Here is a 20,173-nt window from a genome sequence, read left to right on the forward strand (position 1 = left end):
ATTTATATGTTCTCATTTTTTATCTTCCAAATTAACTAAAAACCAACCTTTTTCTATTTTTTCTATTTTCCTTTCAGCAAAGTAAAAAAACAAAAAGGAAAATAAGAAAATTAAATTCCTTCTCTCTCCTTTTTAACTGTGGAGACGTCAGTCGGAAGAATCAGTCCGGTGTCGATTTCGGTTTTTCAACTCATAACAAGCTCGTGCGTGCAATTCCAGGGTTGCCTCTGTCAATCAGGTATCTGTTTCCTGCTGATTCCATTTTTTTTTTTCAGATTCACTTTTTATTTCATTTTCGTGTAAAATAGAAAATTTCAGCTTGATCGGAATTGTTTATTCAAAACCCTAGGTCGTGTTACGTTGTTGAAAAAATATGACAAAATAGGAAAAAAAAATTTGATATCGAGTGTATGGACTTTGCGAGTTTATTCTGAGAAAAAGGATTGTATCGAATTGAACTCTTTCATGTATTTCTATTGCGTTAATCGAATTCAAATTTCGCTCGTTGGGATCTGGTGCGGTGATGAGCTCTCAGGTTTTTTTAAAAAAAAATAAAATTAGTGATACAATTTTTGGTTGCTTTAGTTTTGGGAATTTGATTGTTTAAAATCTTTATGTATATGCTTTGGATGTGTAATATGTTGTAGTTAGTGATTTGGCAGTGACATTTTGATTGGAAATTGTCATTTTATGTCAGTGGCGAAATTGTTTTCATTTCATGGTGTTAGAATGTTTATATGATTGAATACGTTTTTAGAGTTGAATAGATTTTAATCATAGAGAGTCAAGTTTAACATCCCTTGTCTCAAACAGGATTGCTGCAATTGTAAATTTTCCAAGTTGAAGGTCAAAAGGCGTTGTATTTGAGACATTGGAAGCTGAAGAGAAAGAGTGCATAATGTTTTGGAGATTGTGATGTCTACAACATGCAGACAGGGTCACAGTTGTCCTCGGAGTCTGAGGTACACCTTCACCCTGAGAATACTCATACTCAGGATGCTGGTTTTGTTGTAGCCTCATCAACCCTTGACAATGCAATACTTCAGCAGTCTGGTATGTTATCATGCTTGTAATTTTCATATTTTGGTTTTCTTATTTTGGGCTATTTAGTGAATGTGCTATGTGATGAATAAATTTTCTGTAAATATCAAATGCAGCCAAACGGCAATGGGCTGCTTGGACACGGCAAGAGGAGGAAAGTTTCTTTAGTGCATTACGACAAGTTGGCAAGGCATGTTATTGCTAGCATGTAATTTTTAGCATTTTGTTTGCTCATTTTTTTATAAAGCTAACTTTGTCATGAATTGATTCTAGAATTTCGAGAAGATCACTCATAGAGTACAAAGTAAAAACAAGGACCAGGTGATTTGCTATGAGATCTCACTGTTGTCATTTGGTGATTGCTTATTTTGACTGCTTTGTTTTCTTACCAAAATTTTGATCTTTGTTGTTGTTTTGGTTACTTTCAGGTCCGGCATTATTACTATCGTCTTGTGAGGCGTATGAACAAGCTGCTGGGTCCAGGATTATGTCTGGATGCAAAAAACTCCAAGGATACCAATGCTGCAATGCTTCGATGGTAATCTTGCATTATATAGGTCAACCTTTTTTTTAAGCTCATTCTTTCTACACATCTATACAGTGGTTGGAGAAACACGATGAAGCTGGAATCTTGTTTGTAAATATCTCAAAGATGTTTTTATTATAATCCAGTTTTGATGAACTGCAAAAATGTACATTAAGTGGTGGTGTTTGTGTTGAAAAGAATATTTGTTTTTCCCAGGTGGTCTTTACTGGAAAAGTATAGCTGCAAAGCCTCAAAGCTTCACCTAAAGCCCCGAAGGTTTAAGATATTTGTAGAAGCTTTGGTTAGTTAAAATTGTCAATTACTCATCCTTTAATGTTTACCCATGTTTAAAACTTAGCCTCTTCTGCTTCCACTGAAACTGATGATGAATATATCTTGCTATGAAGGAGCACCAACTCTTGAAAGACAGGAAGAGGTGTGTCAAGAAACGATCTTTCCAAGGGGAAAACTGTTCACCTACAGCTTCCAGTACAGTCTCAAATCAGAATAGACCTTCAGGACAGGATACTTGCACAGTTAAACTGGTTCTTGTTGACAGTCAAAACATACAAAAATTAGGGCCTGCAAAAGGATCATTGAAGCGCAATGTCAACATAGGTGTTAACCGTAGTAACAAGGGAGAAATGACTACTATGAAACCTGCAAGGCAACGAAGGAAACCAGGTGATTCTTTTTTTTGGTTAATTTAGTCTTTAGGAAAATCAACATTGGAAGATTTCAATATGGTCTATTAACTCTTCTGTTTGCATGTTGATATTATTCTCTGGGAAATTAAATTTCTATTATTTCTTTGTGTGTAACTCAATTCTTTGCAGCTACTGTCTCGTCAGCTGCATATAAAAAGTGGGAAAAGGCTGCAATTGCTGGGGTTTCTTTAGTTGCCGATGCTGCTGAGCATTTGGAGCGGACAGCCACTGATAGAGAAGTTGAACTTGACCAAGGTACACTCCATGAAGTTAAGTATGGACAATGTATGTTTCTTTTGTAAAATTGAATTTTACTAAATTGTTATTCTTTCTTTTCCAGAGCAAAAGGCACTCGAATCTGTTGATAAAGCTCCACTCCCTTTGCCTGCTATTTCACAGAATCTTTTCACCAACAACAGCACACACACCCCTGTAAAACTTAAGCTTCAGCTGTATCCAATTGACGATGGTACTCGAAGAGCCTTGGAAATGGTAAGAGATTTGGATGGTGTAGAATGAAGTTTTAGCAGCTGGGCAGTGTCAGTGGAGTAATTGTATCTTCATGTCTTCACAGGATAATCATAATCCACATCTGGAGCTCACTCTTAGTACGAGAAAGAAGATATCGTCAGTAGTAGAACATCTCAATCGCAAATGGGGCAATTCTAGTGTAGCATCCAGACAGCTAATGCTTTTCCCTTACAGTGTTCAAAGAGAAAACCTAGTGGGTCATCAGAGATGGACACAGGACTCAATTGTTAGTGCAGCAGATGTATATGCAATTATTGGCAGCCCTCCACTGTTCCGCTTGAGGTTCTTTTCTCATTTTTTATCTACTTAGATGCTTTTGCAATTGCATATTACATGAGTAGTAGACTGACTGATTGGTGAAATTTATATGAAGGTATGGCTGGTTTTCCAGTTCTGAATTTGTGCAAGTTCCTTCAACATCTTGCTATATTCCTATTGTGCATAATGAAAATGCCAAAAATGGGAAGGAACAATCTATGCCATCAACTAGTGGTCAGTCTGAGAAGCTTGTAGATCCCTATAATGATACCTCTGTGAAAGAAAACCATGCAATTGCACCTTCCTTAAGTGATGTGCCCCATGAGATGAGTAGGTGCATCAGCACTCCAAAAAGTAATTTTGTGGAGTTGGATCCTGCAGCAAAAGTCTCATGGCACAAGAGGGAGCCTGATGGAAAGCCTATCACCAGACAATTGGAAGATGTGGTAATATCTTCTTTCCTTGTCCATGCTTTTAAATCTGTTTACTTATCTAGCTACTAAGGACCTTAAATTTATGTCATTATGCCTTTACTTAGAACCACAGATTCTTGTTTCGGAACTTATTAACATATTTTACTTGTCATAAGCTCCATGAAATGCATGAATGATTAAGTTCTCTTCTAATGGAAGATAAAATCTCTGTGGATTGTCTAACTACCTGTTACTATATCATTTGTGGTCTTACTTGAGTGGACTTTATTTAACTTCTTGCTCACTTGCATTTCACTTTACTCCACTTAAAAGGTAATACCATATTACTTTTGCTGGTGACTGATTAGAAATTTACTTGGTTGTAATCAAGTTGGCAGATGTGCCATATTTTTGTAAGGTAGGAACGAAGAAAATTTTTCTTGTTTCATTCGGAGGGAGTACCAAATATGTAAGAGGAAAGATAATCTATAAAATACAGGAGTATACTGTTCTCTTAGAAAAAGAGAACTTCATAAAGATTAGATTAGTTGAGATTTGATTTATATTAGTCAAAAATACTGCATTCCAATGTATAAGGTACAGTGGCTTCAATTATTGAAGAACAGTTAGTAATGATACCAGATCTACAAACCATTTTCTAATCTTGAATTTTCCGTGTGTGCTTCAGGGTGAAGTGAAATTAAGTAATGGTACTACATTATCATCTGGGGAGTGGGCGGACAGTCTCACCAATATAAGTGTTGGAGATCTACTTTCAGAAGTGCCTCATGATATTGATGCATCACCTGTAACTGAAACTCAATGTCTTCAGCAGATCCCTTTCAACTGTGATTCATTTGATGCAGCCATTGCTGCCCACATATCTAAACATCAAAACAAGATGGAACATGTATCCACCTTGATATCCCATACCACATCCATCTGGGATGCGGAAGAAACATGTGATGCCTTCTCATTTCAAAGGAATCCTACTTTTTATCAAGAGGCTTCTAGATTGGCTGACATTAATCCTGCAGAAGACTGTAAACCGACTGCAAAAATAAGTTCAGTGGGTTCTGGGGGCTTTATTGAGGTATCATTTCATAATCAAATTTTAATTTCCAGTAAAAGGGCTTAAAATGTGGATTTTGTATAATATACTACTTTCCCTGTAGGAATTAGTGGATGATAAGAAAGCTGTGGACTATCCTAGTGGAGAGGACCCTATGGATGACAAGCCAATTGATTTACATAGCCTGGAAGATTCTGAGAAGGATTTCAGTGGGCTAACAGACATATATTGGGTATTAGACATCACCAATAATATCTGTTATTATATTTTAACCTGACAATCTTAAATTTTCTTGTGAGTTATAGAATTCCTGTCAGTAAGAATAGGGAAATCATAGTTAATAAATTATATATATACACACACACTCTGAGATGAGTGTTCATGATAACTGACCTTATTCCATGTTCTCTACTTGTGCAGCCTGAATCTTTAGGACCATTAGAATTGGACATATCATCCTCTAAATATCATTGTGAAGATTTAGTTCTGGGTGATAGCCTTGGAGGTTTAAGCCTTCTGATAGCCAGCAGTGTAGATGCATTTCAAAATTGCTCATTGTTTGGGTTGGACAAGAAAGAACCAGCAACAATAGTCGATTCTCATGAACCTGCCTCCCTTTCTGATTTGAAAATTGGCAGTCAGGGTTGAGAATGCCATGAAATCAGATCTGAGATGGGAAGCATTTCCAGAATGCAGTTCCTAGGTTACTGACTAGAATGGTTTGGTTGTGAGGAAAAGTTGTGAATGAAGCAGCCCCCTTCATCTGTACAAAAATAGACATGGAAAAATCCACTTTCAACTTTCTTTAACATCATGGGAGGTGAGGAAGTGTACAAGCCCAAATAGACAGAATAACTTTATTGACATTCCTTTGTATGTATAATGTGTTCACTTCACTGTCTTGTGATGGATGCATTACTAACAAACGCATTATGGTTATGCATATATATTATTGATAAACTTATTTTATCTTTTGAGTCTTTTTTAGTAATTTTAATAAAGGATAAAATTGTAATTAAGAAGAAAATTCGAAATAGGGTCTTTTTAGTCTTAATTCAAAATTTATTATCTATATATTATTCTAAAAAGTATATGCACTTAGTTAATATTAAGAATGACCAGAACCTACCACAAAGTTTAGGGTACTTTTGCTTAGGGATGGGAAATTTAGGCATTTTTGCTTAATGAAGGGGTAATTTGGTCATTTATGATAATTTCCCATAAATAATTGTATGCCGTTGGTTTTATTAACTCGTTATTCTAAATCTTAAAAGAAAGTTTCGGCCTTCAAAATTACTGCGCATAACCTGCACCAAAGATATGTATGATAGATAACATAAGCATTTTAATGGACTACACCATATACTCTTCTTCATCTCTCATCTCTTCAAAGCACTACTCACAAACATCACTCAATAATGGAAAACAACAGTAATGACCAGAACAACCCTCATATTCTGATGATCCCTTACCCTCTCCAAGGCCACGTAATCCCTTTTGTTCATCTGGCCATCAAGCTTGCCTCCAACGGCTTCGCCATCACCTTCATCAACACTCTTTTCATTCATCACCAAATAACCAGAGCCCACTCCCACGACGGCACCCATGACATCTTTTCCCAAGCACGTAAATCTGGCCTTGACATACGCTACACAACTGTTAGCGACGGTTTTCCACTTGGGTTCGACCGATCCCTCAACCACGACCAGTTCATGGAGGGCCTTCTCCATGTATTACCTGCACATATCGATCAACTTGTGAGAGATATAGTGGAAATGAACCCCGAAGTTTCTTGCTTCGTCTCTGATACTTTCTTTGTTTGGTCATCCATGATTGCCAACAAGTATAACCTTGTTAATATTTCGTTTTGGACTGAACCAGCTTTGGTTTTTACCTTGTATTATCACATGGACCTGCTCAGAATCCATGGCCATTTTGATTCAGCGGGTAAGTTCCCTCTATCTATCTCTCTATCACTATCAAAATGCTGTTTTAATAGCAAAATATTGCAATTTTTTTTTTCTATATATTGGATCAGACAATCGAAAGGACACAATTGATTATATTCCTGGAGTTGCAGCAATAGAGCCAAAGGATCTGATGTCATATCTGCAAGCAGCCGATACTAAAACGGTGGTGCACCGAATAATATACAAGGCATTTGAAGACGTAAGAAAAGTTGATTTTATCATATGCAACACAGTGCAAGAGCTGGAGTCAGAAACCATTTCAGCTTTACAAAAAAAGCATCCAGTTTTCGCTATTGGACCCATTTTCCCAAGTGGGTTCACCAAGAGCATCGTGGCTACAAGCCTCTGGTCCGAGTCCGAGTGCACACAATGGCTCAACACAAAGCCTCATAGCTCAGTTTTGTATGTGTCATTTGGCAGCTATGCACATGCAAGTAAGGAAGATATGCAGGAGATAGCACTAGGGCTTTTGGTCAGTGAAGTGAATTTCATTTGGGTGCTTCGCCCTGATATCGTTAGTTCTGATGAAACCCAATTCCTGCCCGTTGATTTTGAAGAAAATATCAAAGGTCGAGGGTTGATTGTTCCATGGTGTTGCCAGATTGATGTGATTTCACATCCAGCAATTGGAGGGTTTTTAACTCATTGTGGCTGGAATTCGATATTGGAAAGTATATGGTGCAATATTCCATTGTTGTGTTTTCCTCTGCTGACTGATCAATTCACTAATAGAAAATTAGTGGTTGACGATTGGAAGATTGGAATTAATCTTTGTGACAATAAACCGATCACAGGAGAGAACGTAAGGGAGAATATCCATCGTCTGATGAGTGGAAAATCAAGTGAAGAATGGAGGAAGAATGTAAGTGGGATGAGAAATATATTAGAGAATGCATTGTCCAAAGATGGATCATCAGACAAAAATTTCAACCAATTCATCAACGATATGAAGGTCAAAATTCTAAAGAAACGCATAGCTTAAGTGAACATTATTGTGCTTCATCTTATAATTTATGCATCATGGGGAGTTTATTAGTGTTCTTACTATTTTCTTTTTTTTTTAATTTATAATAAGATTAACATTACGTGTGTTTATAGTATTTAGATAATATTTTATTATTATTCAAATATTGTTACCTATATTTCATTACTAGTGATCATGTAGCATGGATTGGGTCATTATCATGGTTGAGTACTTCATCTGATGAAGAAAATAAATATGTAGGGTCTCAATTATTTGAATTCTCAATTATTGTTATTGGCATGAAGACAAAGTAGATGACAGTCCCAAGAACCTGATATTAAATAATAATAATATTTTTTAATCTAAAATTAATGCATCATGTATTATTAAACAATCACTTGGGAACATGAAATATAGGCAATTTATTTATTTTAATTGAATTGAAGTTAACAGAGATTCCTCATTAAAAATAAAAACAATTAAACAAACAAATTCATGTTGCATTAAAAAGGGGAAAAGAAGATTAAACAGGGATAATATAAAAGAATTAATGAAACAAATTAGTCAACAAGTCACGTCACGTCACGTCCAAATTAAGCTAGAAGGTTGGGAGGATGTGTGGCTGCTGTTGATGATGATCTTGAGAGTGAGTGAGTGTGTGGAGTTGACACTTTTACTTGAGATATCCCTACAAGAAATCACATCATGGATCACTTGATGTCCCCCGATAAAAAGACCCACCATCCAATCCAATGAGAAAGTGGAGAGGACAGAATTATTGGAGAATGAATATAAATTCCTGGAGTTTGCGGCGGAAGAGGCAGGGGGTTTGATTGATGTCATACCTTGAAGCTACTTACTGATACATATGCACCAAAGAAAAGTTGATTTTATCCTTAGACAGCCATGGCAAGAAAGACCTTGATCATCTCTTTCTTTCTTACATCAAATTAGTCTGCAAACCCTACGACATTGGACTCCAGTTCCCATGTGATTTCTTTCACGAGGATATATATTTGAAGGGCTTTTGAAGATAATATGAATGGTAAATATCCATACTTGCATGCTGCTGCTGCTGCAATGCCGAAAGGAATTTAGGGTAACCATACAAATTCATTTACATATAAAAAATATTCCCACGCAAAGACTTGCATGATTTTGATGCATTGATCTTATCGTAATAATAATATTAACCTGTTCCAATCATTTATCATAAATTATTTTCTTCAAAATTTGATGGATGGAATGTGATAGATAATTAATTTGGCTGAAAGTACTCACTCACTATGATGTATATGATTATATCCTTTTTAACTTGAAGTATAATATAAAAGCCCTTTAATTTCGCTTCCTTCCATGCTTTTGTTTTGCCCCATTAACTGGACTTCCATATGCGTTTTATGGGCTCCTTCATTATGGGCTTCAATCCAACATCTTCAACAAAATCAATGGAGTTATTTAATGAATATTTATATATATATTATTTGATCTCTCTTTCAAACCCAACCCAACCCAACCCAACCCAATCGGTAATTAGAAAATAAATTTTGCAAATTGCTAAAAAATCCTCAATGAAACAAACTTACGTGGGCCATATAATAACTACTAGGCTTCGTCTAATATGGCCTGCCATTTTCGAGAGCTTATCTTTATCTCTGTGATAATTAATTTCCACACTAGTTAGTTAGTTTTTTTTTAATTATTTTGTTTTAATGAAAAATTTAATAATTATATTTTACACGTGTAATGTAATATTTCTATTATCAATTATTTTATTTTATTAGTAACATCAGCTTGGAACATTCTAGATAGATATCTTCCAAATGCAAGCTCAACAATAATTTCTCATATTTTTGAGATAATATATATATATTTATTATAATATCTAACATTATTATTTAATATTAATTAATTCAATAATTTTTAATTCATGATGATCTAATTCCAGTTGAAACAAAATTAAAATTCTAAACTTCTATTCTACCTCAGACTGGAACCACAAGTAGTACTAAGAAAGAAAGCAAAGTAAAAACGAAAAAAAAAAGTAAAAAAATAAAATACTTTCTTTACAAACAAGAAACGCAGTTACCCTCCTCTATAAGACTCAGACAACATTTGTTTCACATCTCCATACAACTCCAATTCCAATTTCTCTTTAATTCTTCTCTGCAGCTCAATACGCGATGTCTAACCAAGCCGAGTCTTCCGATTCGTACGTTTTAGATCTCAATTTTACTCGATTATTGATTTTGTTTCTCTCTTTCGCAACTTGTATTTGATTGAATGTTTGTTTTTATTTTATTTTACAGTAAGGGAACCAAGAGAGATTTTAGTACGGCAATTTTGGACCGGAAGAAGGCGCCGAACCGTCTCGTCGTTGATGAAGCCATAAACGACGATAACTCTGTCGTTTCGCTTCATCCCGATACCATGGAGAAGCTCCAGCTCTTTCGCGGTGACACAATCTTGATCAAGGTTTGTTTTTTTGGGGGTTTTTGTTTGTTTTCTTATATGATGATGATTTGGTTTGTTTTGTATATCACATGTCTACTTTATTATGTTTTAGCTTGGATTATTTTAATTGGATTATGTTATTGTTTCTTAAATTAGAGTTTTATGCTAACCTAATTTCGTGTTTTTATATGTTTCTTTTCGGTTTATGTTATAATGTAGATCAAAATTCTGTTATCGTGAATTATGGTTGAAATGGGTTTTAGGGAATGCAGTATCTCTGCAATTTGTTATTTTAGTTTACAATATTTGTATTGTCATGGTAATTTTATTTATAAGCGCCATGTTAGTTATTAGTTAATGGTCATAGGTTCCCAATTCAGTTGGAGCCATTTACCTGGAATATAGAGTTTCCCGTCCAGTAAGTTTTGTGCATAGAGTGGTATTCTTGTAAATTTCTAGGTTATGAAACAAAGTCTAGGGACTATGAGTTTTGGGTTTATCATTATATCTGGCCATTTTTGGCCTCATACCTCTACAACTGTGATTGTTTTCTAGCCATGGTTGTGGTTTAGCCTCAGTTATGGAACTCTTGTTTGATTCAATAAACTTAAAATCCCTTTTTTTTTGGTAATACACTTATAAAGTATATTCAAACATCTCATTTGATGGTTTTGGTGCGCAGGGAAAGAAAAGGAAAGATACTATCTGTATTGCTCTTGCTGATGATACATGTGATGAACCAAAGATAAGGATGAACAAGGTGGTGAGGTCGAACTTGAGGGTTAGGCTTGGAGATGTTGTTTCCGTTCACCAGTGTCCTGATGTCAAATATGGAAAGCGTGTGCACATATTACCTGTGGATGACACAATTGAAGGGGTCACCGGAAATCTCTTTGATGCATATTTGAAACGTGAGTTCTTTTTCCCATATTTTCTTTTAATTGATTTCCTTAGTAGACCAGTTAACATATGACAAATCTGTATATATACTATTTTTTTGATTTTGTAATAAAAATTTCAGAAACATTCCTTGATAAGTGAAGATTGATTGGTATGTAGTTGTTGTTGGATTGGTTTTCTACACTCTGATGAGGTTGGTCCAAGCTTCGGTTGTGGAGTTTAATTGCGCTTATATCCTCCTGTTCTGCTAATTTACTTTTTATGTATGAGAAACATTGGCTTTGTCCTGGTGCTTGGCTATCATAGTTTTTGGTCAAATATCATAGATTTGACTGATTGTCAATTTAGTTTTGGTGTTTTTCACATTTTCTGAGTCTATTGCTTTAACATTTGCAGCTTATTTTCTGGAGGCATACCGTCCGGTGAGGAAAGGTGATCTATTCCTTGTTAGAGGAGGAATGAGAAGTGTAGAGTTCAAGGTTATTGAGACTGACCCTGCTGAGTACTGTGTGGTTGCCCCTGATACTGAGATCTTCTGTGAAGGAGAGCCAGTTAGCAGGGAGGATGAAAATAGATTAGATGAAGTTGGTTATGATGATGTCGGTGGAGTTAGAAAGCAGATGGCTCAGATTCGAGAATTAGTGGAGCTGCCATTGAGGCATCCACAGCTCTTCAAGTCAATTGGTGTGAAGCCACCAAAAGGAATCTTGCTTTATGGACCTCCTGGATCTGGGAAGACACTAATTGCCCGTGCTGTTGCTAATGAAACTGGTGCTTTCTTCTTCTGTATCAATGGGCCTGAGATCATGTCAAAATTGGCTGGGGAGAGTGAAAGTAATCTTAGGAAAGCTTTTGAGGAGGCAGAAAAAAATGCACCTTCAATTATTTTTATTGATGAGTTAGATTCAATTGCTCCCAAGCGAGAGAAAACTCATGGGGAAGTTGAGAGGAGAATAGTCTCCCAGCTTTTGACACTCATGGATGGATTGAAGTCACGTGCACATGTGATTGTTATTGGGGCTACAAATCGTCCCAACAGCATTGACCCAGCTCTGAGAAGGTTTGGAAGATTTGACAGAGAAATAGACATTGGAGTACCGGATGAAATTGGGCGTCTTGAGGTTCTCCGTATCCACACAAAGAACATGAAGCTTTCTGATGATGTAATGTTCAAACACCTTGTTTTTTTTTTTCCAATCTTCTACTTTTTGAAAGAGACCACATGTAATTTTTTTGAATTTTTTGTTTCATACTCTTACAGGTTGATTTGGAAAGAATTGCAAAGGACACGCATGGTTATGTTGGTGCCGATCTAGCAGCTCTCTGTACTGAGGCGGCTCTTCAGTGCATCAGGGAGAAGATGGATGTGATTGACTTGGAAGATGAGACAATAGATGCTGAGGTACTCAATTCTATGGCAGTGACAGATGAACACTTCAAGACTGCGCTTGGAACAAGCAATCCATCAGCTTTACGAGAAACTGTGAGTTTATAATGATATTTCTAGTTGGAGCTTGTTTACTATTAGGACTTTTTTTTTCTTTTTGGTTAAGTATCTGATCAAGAGTTTTGTGATCAGGTGGTTGAAGTGCCCAATGTCAGTTGGGAGGATATTGGAGGACTTGAGAATGTTAAGAGGGAGCTCCAAGAGGTAACTGCAATTGCTTCACGGCTTGCACATGTGCCATGCTTTCCTTCATCTCTCTACAATCAAAATTTTGATATATTTGTATTTTTGTATGCAGACTGTTCAATATCCAGTGGAGCATCCCGAGAAATTTGAGAAATTTGGAATGTCACCCTCAAAGGGAGTCCTTTTCTATGGTCCGCCTGGATGTGGTAAAACCCTTCTGGCCAAAGCTATAGCCAATGAATGTCAGGCTAATTTTATCAGTGTCAAGGGCCCTGAACTACTTACTATGTGGTTTGGAGAGAGTGAGGCCAATGTACGAGAAATCTTTGACAAGGCCCGACAGTCTGCTCCTTGTGTCCTGTTCTTTGATGAACTTGACTCAATTGCTACCCAGGTTTGTGTTGCTCTTTCCCTCTATGATTTGATTTTCTTTTAGATCACATTGACTATTTTGGGATTTGGCAAATGTCTACAATCACGTTTGCCATGGGATTATATGACTTTCATGATTGACAAGGACATTACTTGAAAAAGAAGTTGCATTTCAATTTTAATTTATTATAGATACTGCAGAAACTAGAAAGTACTCAATGTTTTGTTAATGACATTAGAATGACCTGTTATGCATGTATATATCTGTTTAGTTCGACCCATGGGAATACAGTGGCATTTTTTTTAGTTCATCTATCCTGCAGTTGTTAATTATGATAATGTTCTATGTATTGCTTCTGGTTTATAGCTGCATTTGCTACTTGCAGAGGGGAGGCAGTGTAGGAGATGCTGGTGGTGCAGCTGATAGGGTTTTGAACCAGCTCCTGACTGAGATGGATGGTATGTCTGCAAAGAAGACTGTCTTCATTATTGGGGCCACTAACAGACCAGACATCATTGATCCTGCACTTCTGCGTCCTGGCCGTCTTGACCAGTTAATTTATATCCCTCTCCCTGATGAGGATTCACGTCACCAAATATTCAAGGCTTGCTTGAGAAAATCACCAGTTTCCAAAGATGTTGACCTCAGAGCACTTGCCAAGTATACTCAAGGCTTCAGTGGTGCAGATATTACAGAAATATGCCAACGAGCATGCAAATATGCCATCAGAGAGAATATTGAGAAAGTAAGTTTTGTTGATTGTGTCTCATTAATATTTCCTTAACAGTGTCTGAGCTATGTTATAATGACCTAGAATAATATAATGATTGGACTATTATTTATTTCAGGATATTGAGAGGGAGAGGAAGAGAAGGGATAACCCAGAGGCAATGGAGGAGGATGTGGAAGATGAAGTGGCAGAAATCAAAGCAGCCCATTTTGAGGAATCAATGAAATATGCGCGTAGAAGTGTCAGCGATGCTGACATACGGAAATACCAGGCATTTGCTCAAACTTTGCAGCAATCAAGAGGGTTTGGATCCGAATTTAGGTTTTCAGAAGCTGGAACAGGTGCTGATGGATCAGATCCTTTTGCCGCAACTGCTGGTGTGGCGGATGACGATGACCTTTACAGTTAAAATCATGTTTAATGCTTTGTTTGTTAAACTTTTGACAATGTTGTCTTTTGTGCCTAGTCTATGTATTTGATGATATAATACAATACTTGTGATGGTTGGTGAAAACTTCATTGTTACAGCCATGGACCCAAAGAAGCCCTTTGGGATGACCGATCATTGGTGACCTTCTGAAGTTAGAAAAGAGAATTTTCTACATTGAAGCTTATAATGTTCTTTATATGCCATATTCTTAAACATTTATTAAAGGATGAATGAGTCCTCTGCTAAATCATGTCTGTTGATGGGTTATTTCTGCAATCTCTGAAGCAGCCTTTAATGGTGTTGAAATCAAGTTGCCAAGGGCTCAATATAATAGCTCCATTCTGACTTGAATTCTTTGCATTAATTGTGGGATATGTCAGAGTTTCAATCAATACATTAATTTCAACTTTGCACCGACAAGTTTAATCAATAATTTTATTTATTTGTTTCCGCACAATTTCACCAACCATCTTGTGCAACTCGCATTTCTTTTTTCAATAAAAGCCTCACCTAAAATCAAGATTTTCATTTAATAATTATCACTTGAATGAAAATTGATTCTTCCCAATCATATTCTACTTTTAAAGTTGACCCTTCTATAATATAACTCATTAGTGTTGACATATACATCTAGTTTTAAATATTTAATTTGATATTTAAATAATATAATAATAATAAATTATTTAATCATATGATAACATATTATTTGAATACCCAAATTTATTATTATCAAATTATGCACACAAACTTAATTATAGTGTCTATAAAAGATGATAGAGTTAAATAAGGAGTGTACCATCCATATCATGTGTAAAAGTTAATTTTATATGATTTTGTAAATTCTCTTTCATCTATTATGAATAAGTATTATTGGTTGTTTTAATAAAACAAGTGATAAGTTTTGATTGAAGTGATGAATATATATATATATATAATAATGAGTCAGGGGCATGGGGTTAGGGAATGCATGCAGGAGAATGGGGAGTCATGTTGGTGAAAGGAGAGCAAAGCAAAGGCATCAAGTGAAGATGAAGAGTGAGGAGGGTGAAAAGGGTAAGGCATGCATGTATGTTTGTGTATATTCTTTACAAATAATAATAATAATAATAATAATAATAGAAATATATATAGTTAGGTATTGATTAGACTAAGCTACTTTATAGGGACAATCCCACATGAAAATATTGAAAAAAAAAAATACTTTGCAGTTAATATATATATTATTGTCCTTGCTTGCTTAGCCTTTGCCCTTTTTCAATCTTTCATCTTAACCTCTCGTTTATCATATCTATATATATCTATCTTTAATCTCTACAATATCTTGTAGTTTTTTTTTTAACTCTTTATTTTACTCTCTTTGGATGTTAATTTCATTATCATTATTATTATTATTAAGTCTATGTGAACAAAATTTGAACTTCTTTTTCGAGGAAAACACATAATATATTAAGTAATTATTTTAATATTTAAAAAATACTTGTAATATATTTCTTTTTTTAACCACAAAATCGATAAAAGGCACTGTTTTCTTGTTTAAATCTTTTTTATTTATGCTATAATAATTTCAAATAAAAGAGAATATGTCATAAAATTTATAAAAAGATATTTATTAAGTGGGTTTTCCTTTTTAAGAAAAATATATATATAATATTTCTTAATTTCAAAAATATTTGAAAAAGAACAATGATATATGCACTATATATAGTTTCATTGATTCAAAAATAAGTTATATATATCATGACATAAGCTTCAGAAATGAGATTCGGCTACAGTTTGACAATATTTGACTTGTACCTTGATTTCCATCTTTTCTCTACAATTCTTATTGTTGGATTCTTGGATTCTTGTTTGGTTGAACTTTCGCTTTTCGATTTTAACTTTTCTTAGGATTGGGGCTAAAATTGAAAAGTAAAAGCTTATGATTGTTTTTTGGATTATTGTTCAGACGAATCGATTCGGACATTTTTTCGTATTGGCAACATTTGTATAATAGGAGGTTTCGAGCCTTTGTATGCATTTCTTAGGGTGTGCCCTTATACCCTGTATTTTTTTTTTCCCATATATAAAATTAATATTTTCCAAAAAGAAATAAAATCTATTAAGTTGGAATCCCTTCACACATTGACAAAAAGATCTTCCAAACGTCTCTAGAATTTTTTTTAAAAGCCAATACAATAAGCTGGTAGTGTCCATTAAAAAAGAAAAAAGAAATTCAGAGAATAATGTAGTGAAAACATGGCTAGTTGTTTTGAGAGGAGACATGGTTAGTTGGCGATGAAGAAATGTATTACAGAAACCATAATGCTAACAACCCACATCAAATCATATCATATACCAAATTATAATAATTGTCACAACAACATTATATCTTTTCATTTCATTTCAATCCATATATGTCTTCTTGAGGGGCATACCTTATCACCCCCACCAACATTATTATTATTATTATTAACATATAAAATAATTTTAAGTAAACTTAAATTGGGTCCCTTTCTCACTCTCAACCAACACTTTCAATCTGCTACAGTTTCCATGTCCTTGCTCCTGCCAAAATAACGATATCCTAAACCTATATAAAGGTATCTTTACCCAGATGCCAGAAATTAAGTTAATGAATTATGACATGATATTGGCAAATATAGATGTGAAAGTTAAATGATTGAAGTAAGATTAATATTATAGATTTTGTTTCTAAAGAAAGTTAGCAATGCCTGCCTCTGATAATATATTAACTTCTTGCATATCTCAATGGCTTAAAATAGAAACTATAAGCTTATGGGTAAAAGTTGTTTCCTGATGCCTGGTTCTCTTTGGTTTGATTTTCTTAAGTTGATTTTGACTTGCCAATAATCCATTTATAATCAGGGAAATTTCATGAATCAATCCGGGTTTTAATTTAAGGATAAATGATTAGCAAGAAGTTGCAGTCAAGAGTTATATCCATAGTTGCACCCAGAGATCTTTTAAAGGGAAAACAAAAAAGAACCAAGCTGTTTACCTTCCATGGATAAGATCTAATAGTAACTTAAATTCTTCTTCTATTATCTTAAACACCTTAACTTAGAAAAACTCTCCTTTGAATTATGAAGCTATAATTTAGCTAAATTAATGAAATGTTTACCTTAAAATAAGAAAATGGGCTTTGATTTGTATATGGTGATTATCAGAGAGAGCATGATGCTATGGGATCAACGGCTATATACCCATCTGCATGGATGGATAGTCCACCGAAAAGTTACAAGAAAACATTGTTCTGAGATCCAATCAGGTCATTGTGTGAAGAATCTGATAAAAAATTATACGACAACTGACAAGTGGTTGGAGAAGATAACCTAAAAAGAAAGAGAAAAAGAAAATTAATGTAAAGGCTTTGCAGCTCAAGTCTGTATTTATTACTTGTTTACTCCTCAATAGTCCTTCCACACGTGCATCTGAACGTGGAAAGTCTTCAAATTCTCCTACATAAAAACACTTTCAGAGATTGTACATTTCAGCTGTTCACATACGCTAACATTTCAAAACCCTTGTCAGGATTGCACGTGTTTGGCGGACCTCCTTCTTTCTCCATCAATCCCATTTGGAGTTTAACAATTTACTCATCTTAAAGAAAATTAAACCAAGGGATCATTCTGGTTTGTGAAATGTTCATGGTGAAATGTTCATGGTGAAATGAGGGAGAAGGAGAGTTAATGAAAGGTCAAAAGGAAATAGGAAGAGATGGATGATGGAGTCGAAAAAGAAAGCTAGGGGCCGCACGAGGGGGCACTGAGAATGGGAGGAGGACACACACTCCTTTTCCCCTCTAAGGATTCTCGCTGTCGGCCTGACATTTCCATACATCAATGGCCCCGCATCCTCACACTTTCCCTCTCTCTTTCTCTCACTCTTTTCAGTCTTTTTATTATTTATTTGTTTTTTCTTTTACTTTGGGTCAGAGTCGTCAGACTCAGACGTCTGGTGGGGAAATTTATATTTTCTTGCGTCTTCTGTTTTTACCTTAATCACTTTCTTTCTACCACAACTGTCTTTTCTTTTCCCTTATTTGGCCACTTCATTTATCTCAATTTCTTTTTCATTTGGGTACTGTATGGCGGGAATAGGAATCCCTGATCTTTTGCAATTGGCTTCTATTTTATTTTCCATAATCCTGATATAGCAATTTTTTGTTTTTTTGTGGTCAAACATGATGAACTTGAAATATTTACAGTGACTGTGTTGAGCGTCGCAAAAAGGAAGGCTGAGTTGCCTTGCCATAATCACAATCAAAACCAACAAGCTAAATCAGATTAGAAGTCTGTAATACGTTTTAATTAATGATTAATTTAACTTAATATTCTTTTTGCAATGGAAAAAACATCAATTTTTGCATAATGGGGTGTTCAAAGTATAACCAACAACCACTCCATTTGATCTTGACCATTGGATTCTGTTGCACATGAAGAAACATTAACGAAAACTTGGTGGGATTTGAGGACACAAGACTAAAAATTAAAGATGGCCCGATCGAGCAATATAATTCTAAATTTTTTTTTTCTTTTGTCTGATGTTCCCTAAGCATCAGAGCTTACGGGTTTAGATTGTGTTTGAAATTGACAAATCATATCCCCAACAAAATCATCTGTTTAATCAATGGAAGTTGCTTAATGATCCCGTTTGGGGTACAGGAAAAGAAAAGAAAAAGTTAAAATCTTCGAAACTTGAACAGTGAATTTTGCAATGTTAGAGCAATAATACTTGCATGAAGAATTCAGCAGAATATGTTAAATTCTGCAGGTCTTTAAGACTAGCTACAATCTCTGAGAAGAAGAAGAAGAAAGATGGAGGAGAAATGAAGAATTTGCCATATCCATTTACTGACCTAAACATGAGCTTCATTCAGAGAAAGGAGAGGAGGAAGAGAAGATAAATAATAATATATTTTAAGTACTTGAAAATATATAGAAACTTGGACCAACCTACAACTTGAGTTATCTTAAAATATAGGCTAAAGATTACAAATATTTTATAAATTAATCAAACTCCTATAAATATATTTATAGCAAGATGAACATAAACAAAGCTGCAGCCTCTAGTATGCATCAAGACTCGCCGCGGTCGCGCCAGCAGATGAGCATTGCTATGCAGCGGCGGAGGATGTAGAATTTGGCACGTTGCTTCTTCACAAGATGACCGCACTTCTGGCCAAAGGATTTACAAGGGTCACAGGCCTGCAGCTGATTATTATTATGAGTGTTTGTGTTTTTTTCCTTACCTGCCATGAATGAGTTAAGCTGCAGCTTCCTCGGCTACTGGCGTTTACTGCTACTAGCAGAAGCAGTAAAATTATAGAAGGTAGAGAGGATAGAACAAGATTGGTGTATTTATAAATATATACACATATAGAGGCATCAAACTTTGGTGGGTTGGGCTCAGGTACTTCTCTAAACTTAGGCATAAAAAAATTACAGTATGGACACATGTTCTTGCTGCCTAATTCACCTGAAATATTATGAACCCTTTTAAACCCTACCCCACTAAACAATATGCTTTTACCATTCTTATAGCAAGTATACAGGTCAGTTTCATTCTAATTTTAACTCAATTAAACATGCATATTAATGTGACAGATGAGTCTTGGATGTGACATACTCAAGTTAAGTGCTACATCTTCATCTTTCAGCTTTTTGTATTCAATAATTTAAGGCAACCAATAGGCATATGAATAATGCAACTATTGATTTTAGTCAGGTTTCTGCATGCCCTTTTGAATTGCTGTTGGCACTTCTTTTTCTTGTGCGATGAATAGGATCCTGGAGAAAAGGAAATAAAAAAGATGGGCAAGTAGAGAAAATGTCATTTTCTTGGCCCAGATATTGAAACCTTGAAATTCTTGCAGAATTTATGGTGTCACAGTCACATCCTCACTGGAATCCCTGCCAGCTTCAACATTTAACAGTTGTTTTCTGATAATTAATGACTATTTCAAGCTCTAAATCTGAGTGATTATGATCATCTAATCATTTATTTGTCTGCACATTGTCCTACTCAGATGGAACTACCAACATTTTCAATGACAGCATAGCTAACTTATTCACAAGTGCATAGGTTTATCTGAGGTTTAGGAAAGAAGATCAAGAGGAAGAAGAAGTGGGTGTGGGTTTAAATCAAAAGAAGAAAGGGGATTGATGATGG

General features: G+C 35.2%; 3 protein-coding genes across 5 annotated transcripts; all 3 read left to right on the forward strand.

Moving 5' to 3' along the window:
* The first annotated feature begins 26 nt into the window (after positions 1–26).
* Positions 27–5,517, forward strand: LOC123201534 (TSL-kinase interacting protein 1-like). 2 transcript variants are annotated; one of them, XM_044617089.1, is made up of 14 exons: positions 27–238; positions 814–1,053; positions 1,158–1,231; positions 1,315–1,362; positions 1,470–1,579; positions 1,784–1,868; positions 1,975–2,251; positions 2,419–2,529; positions 2,615–2,766; positions 2,849–3,087; positions 3,179–3,509; positions 4,165–4,569; positions 4,652–4,780; positions 4,969–5,517. In XM_044617089.1, exons 2-14 carry the CDS (start codon positions 927–929, stop codon positions 5,194–5,196), a joined length of 2,316 nt encoding a protein of 771 aa, XP_044473024.1. In that variant the 5' UTR covers positions 27–238; positions 814–926; the 3' UTR covers positions 5,197–5,517. The 2 variants fall into 2 exon arrangements, with proteins under 2 accessions (XP_044473024.1, XP_044473023.1); XM_044617088.1 differs by having other exon boundaries at positions 28–238; positions 2,404–2,529.
* A 287-nt stretch (positions 5,518–5,804) lies between these two features.
* Positions 5,805–7,767, forward strand: LOC123201536 (UDP-glycosyltransferase 86A1). Of its 2 annotated transcripts, none has more exons than XM_044617094.1 (2): positions 5,805–6,495; positions 6,629–7,767. In XM_044617094.1, exons 1-2 carry the CDS (start codon positions 5,967–5,969, stop codon positions 7,498–7,500), a joined length of 1,401 nt encoding a protein of 466 aa, XP_044473029.1. In that variant the 5' UTR covers positions 5,805–5,966; the 3' UTR covers positions 7,501–7,767. The 2 variants fall into 2 exon arrangements, with proteins under 2 accessions (XP_044473029.1, XP_044473028.1); XM_044617093.1 differs by having other exon boundaries at positions 5,817–6,495; positions 6,587–7,767.
* A 1,767-nt stretch (positions 7,768–9,534) lies between these two features.
* LOC123201540 (cell division cycle protein 48 homolog) lies at positions 9,535–14,186 on the forward strand. The gene is made up of 9 exons (XM_044617097.1): positions 9,535–9,694; positions 9,792–9,957; positions 10,619–10,847; positions 11,233–11,999; positions 12,098–12,319; positions 12,416–12,487; positions 12,582–12,863; positions 13,228–13,587; positions 13,691–14,186. The coding sequence occupies exons 1-9, from the start codon at positions 9,666–9,668 to the stop codon at positions 13,979–13,981; spliced, it is 2,418 nt and encodes an 805-aa protein (XP_044473032.1). The 5' UTR covers positions 9,535–9,665; the 3' UTR covers positions 13,982–14,186.
* Positions 14,187–20,173: the final 5,987 nt, after the last annotated feature.

Source organism: Mangifera indica, chromosome 18 (genome assembly GCF_011075055.1).
Source record: "Mangifera indica cultivar Alphonso chromosome 18, CATAS_Mindica_2.1, whole genome shotgun sequence".
NCBI classification, from domain to species: domain Eukaryota; kingdom Viridiplantae; phylum Streptophyta; class Magnoliopsida; order Sapindales; family Anacardiaceae; genus Mangifera; species Mangifera indica.

Bases quoted from the DNA above. Each gene is read 5' to 3' on its own strand.
- LOC123201534 (XM_044617088.1), top strand. From the start codon at position 927: ATGCAGACAGGGTCACAGTTGTCCTCGGAGTCTGAGGTACACCTTCAC. The intron at 1,580-1,783 runs GTAATCTTGCAT...TGTTTTTCCCAG, and splicing joins AATGCTGCAATGCTTCGATG to GTGGTCTTTACTGGAAAAGT. The intron at 3,510-4,164 runs GTAATATCTTCT...TGTGTGCTTCAG, and splicing joins CCAGACAATTGGAAGATGTG to GGTGAAGTGAAATTAAGTAA.
- LOC123201540 (XM_044617097.1), top strand. From the start codon at position 9,666: ATGTCTAACCAAGCCGAGTCTTCCGATTC. The intron at 12,320-12,415 runs GTGAGTTTATAA...TTTTGTGATCAG, and splicing joins CATCAGCTTTACGAGAAACT to GTGGTTGAAGTGCCCAATGT. The intron at 12,488-12,581 runs GTAACTGCAATT...TTTTGTATGCAG, and splicing joins TTAAGAGGGAGCTCCAAGAG to ACTGTTCAATATCCAGTGGA.
- LOC123201536 (XM_044617093.1), top strand. From the start codon at position 5,967: ATGGAAAACAACAGTAATGACCAGAACAACCCTCATATTCTGATGATC. The intron at 6,496-6,586 runs GTAAGTTCCCTC...ATATTGGATCAG, and splicing joins TGGCCATTTTGATTCAGCGG to ACAATCGAAAGGACACAATT.